This window comes from Culex pipiens, chromosome 1 (genome assembly GCF_016801865.2).
Source record: "Culex pipiens pallens isolate TS chromosome 1, TS_CPP_V2, whole genome shotgun sequence".
In the NCBI taxonomy this organism is placed as follows: domain Eukaryota; kingdom Metazoa; phylum Arthropoda; class Insecta; order Diptera; family Culicidae; genus Culex; species Culex pipiens.
Genome location: NC_068937.1, coordinates 128,810,732 through 128,812,950, shown reverse-complemented (window position 1 = coordinate 128,812,950; position 2,219 = coordinate 128,810,732). Strand labels below are relative to the sequence as shown.

General features: G+C 48.3%; 1 protein-coding gene across 1 annotated transcript; it reads right to left on the bottom strand.

Moving 5' to 3' along the window:
- Positions 1–641: 641 nt before the first annotated feature.
- On the bottom strand, positions 642–2,219 carry LOC120423564 (serine protease snake-like). Its single transcript, XM_039587414.2, has 4 exons — positions 2,063–2,219; positions 1,797–1,994; positions 1,200–1,739; positions 642–1,146 (listed from the first exon to the last, which is right to left on the bottom strand). Exons 1-4 carry the CDS (start codon positions 2,118–2,120, stop codon positions 815–817), a joined length of 1,128 nt encoding a protein of 375 aa, XP_039443348.1. The 5' UTR covers positions 2,121–2,219; the 3' UTR covers positions 642–814.

Sequence of the window (2,219 nt, the reverse complement as noted above, 5' to 3'; positions counted from 1 at the left end):
GCTTGGCCATTTCCCGGTCCGGAATCCTCAGCTCGATTTGAATCCGCTCCGGATGGTCGTGGTGTCGGTCCGATTCTGCTTCCTTTTTGCATTGGCTGGGAAGGATCACTGGTTGGTTCGTTGCAGTCACCGCCTTCTGAGTTGAAATGCTTGTAACATTATTTGTGTGACTTTTTGCTGGATTTCCTTGGGCTGGAAACATTTTTTGATTCACCAACTGAACTGTTGTTATGTGGTTACACTTGCAAGACATTACTTTCAGTACTGATGCATCACATCACAGCGACGGTGGCCTTTTAAGCATAGTGCCTCAAGCCTCGTTTCAAGCGGCACCGGTTGAAACGCGTTTGCACGGGTTTTTCGTTTTTCGTTTTGCTTATTCCGAGCTCAAAGTGTTTACACATGTTATCACATATCGATGCCTCTGTACTCTCTTAAGCTGACTAGATAGGAAAACCAGTTAGCTTAGAACAAGAGAGCACAGAGGCATTGATATGTTTGTTAATAAAAAAAAATCCTTTAGTTATCAGACCAGTTTCTTATTAATTTTTGATATTTTAACAACTAATCCGACCATCCCAATAACACATTTTGAACTTCTCACAAACAGCTAAAAAAGAAGTGAACAAAAACAAAAAAAAAAAAGCCGTAACAGTTTATTTCAAAATCAGCCAAGAGGATTCAAAAGGATTTATTTTATTTTAAAAAACACTAATAAAAATAATCAATTAAAAAAAGTAAAAAAAGACTTATTAAATGATTGTTTTACGAAAACATTTTATGATGACCAAACCAAAGTATCGTTTTCAAAGGCCTAAGGCCACACAATCCCTTCGATCCACTCCAAATACGCCGCCACCCGGGTGTACACTCCGGCCGTTCCCACCGCTCCACAACCCTTCCCGAAGGACGTGATCCCAACGAGGTAGTACAGACACCGATGACCGGCCAGCGCGACCTGCAACGGCCCTCCAGAATCCCCTCGGCAGGTATCTCTCTGCTGCTCGTCCACCGGTGATCGCGCACAAAGCTGAGAATCGGTGATCGCTTGCGGAAGTTTGCGCTCCTCGACGTACAGTCCACGGCAGAGGTCATTCGGCAGAACTTCCAGCCCGACCTTCATGAGGACCGAGGATGGACTGCCGTCTGAGGGGAAAGTAAAAATAGTTAGTGATCCTGGATTGATGAAGATCACTCACAGTCTTCGGTATCTCCGTAACCGATGGCCACGACTCGAGTCTCGTTGAGCTGGTTTGTTGGCCACAGACAAGCCGGCCGAATGTTCGGCCCAAACGTAACCGACTGGTTCAACCGCACCAAGGCAATGTCATTATACCGACTTTCCGACGGTCGATACTCCGGATGAACCACGATCGTCTCGATACCCAGCGTTACCTCCCTCATTCCATCACCCCGCTCGTACAGATGATGATCACCCAGTCGGACCACGTTCACGACGTTCGCCTTAGTCGTCCGGACGCAGTGTCCCGCGGTCAGCACGTACCGTTCGCTGATCAGCGATCCTCCGCAGCGGAATTCCGGATCCCGGTCATCTCGACCTTCGGACCACCCCAGGACGGCCATGTGCGGGAACTCACCGGGCAGACTTTCCTGCCCTCCCACGATCAACCCGAGCGATTCGTCGCACTGCGGAATCAGATGTCGGTTTAACTCCGCGCCCGGCGTCAGCGGTCCAACGAGGATCTCCGTGGACGCCAAGTTGCGGTACTGATCGCAATCTAGTAAGTTACAATCAGTGATCAGTGTTCCTCATAGGTATTCCCAAAACTACTCACACTGTTCGCTGCGGCGAACATTCCGACGATCATTCCCCGATGCCAACGCTGGACAGCAGATGATCGGTTCCCGAGGATCAGTTTTGTAGGCGCAAATTCGCGGACGAACGCCGAGTTGCTTCATCTGGGCATATTCCGGGCAGTTGGCCCGAACCAGGCAGACGCCATTTTGGGCGTTGATCGAGCAGCGATCGCTCTCTAGGGATCAACATTTGTTATAATTTTAAGAATGTCACAAAATCTGCTGATTTAAATAATGTTGATACCTTCTAAGCCGATCGCGAGTTGGATCAAGAGAATTGAGCTTAAGGCGTACAGCAACATTGCTGTCTCAGCGAAAACTGAGCGATCGGCTCGGATGTCGCGAGATAAGCCGGTTTGTTTTGGTTCGTCGTTAATAAAACAAATGAGTTGTTAGAATGG

Bases quoted from the DNA above. Each gene is read 5' to 3' on its own strand.
- LOC120423564 (XM_039587414.2), bottom strand. From the start codon at position 2,120: ATGTTGCTGTACGCCTTAAGCTCAATTCTCTTGATCCAACTCGCGATC. The intron at 1,995-2,062 runs GTATCAACATTA...GTTGATCCCTAG, and splicing joins ACTCGCGATCGGCTTAGAAG to AGAGCGATCGCTGCTCGATC. The intron at 1,740-1,796 runs GTGAGTAGTTTT...GTAACTTACTAG, and splicing joins TGTTCGCCGCAGCGAACAGT to ATTGCGATCAGTACCGCAAC.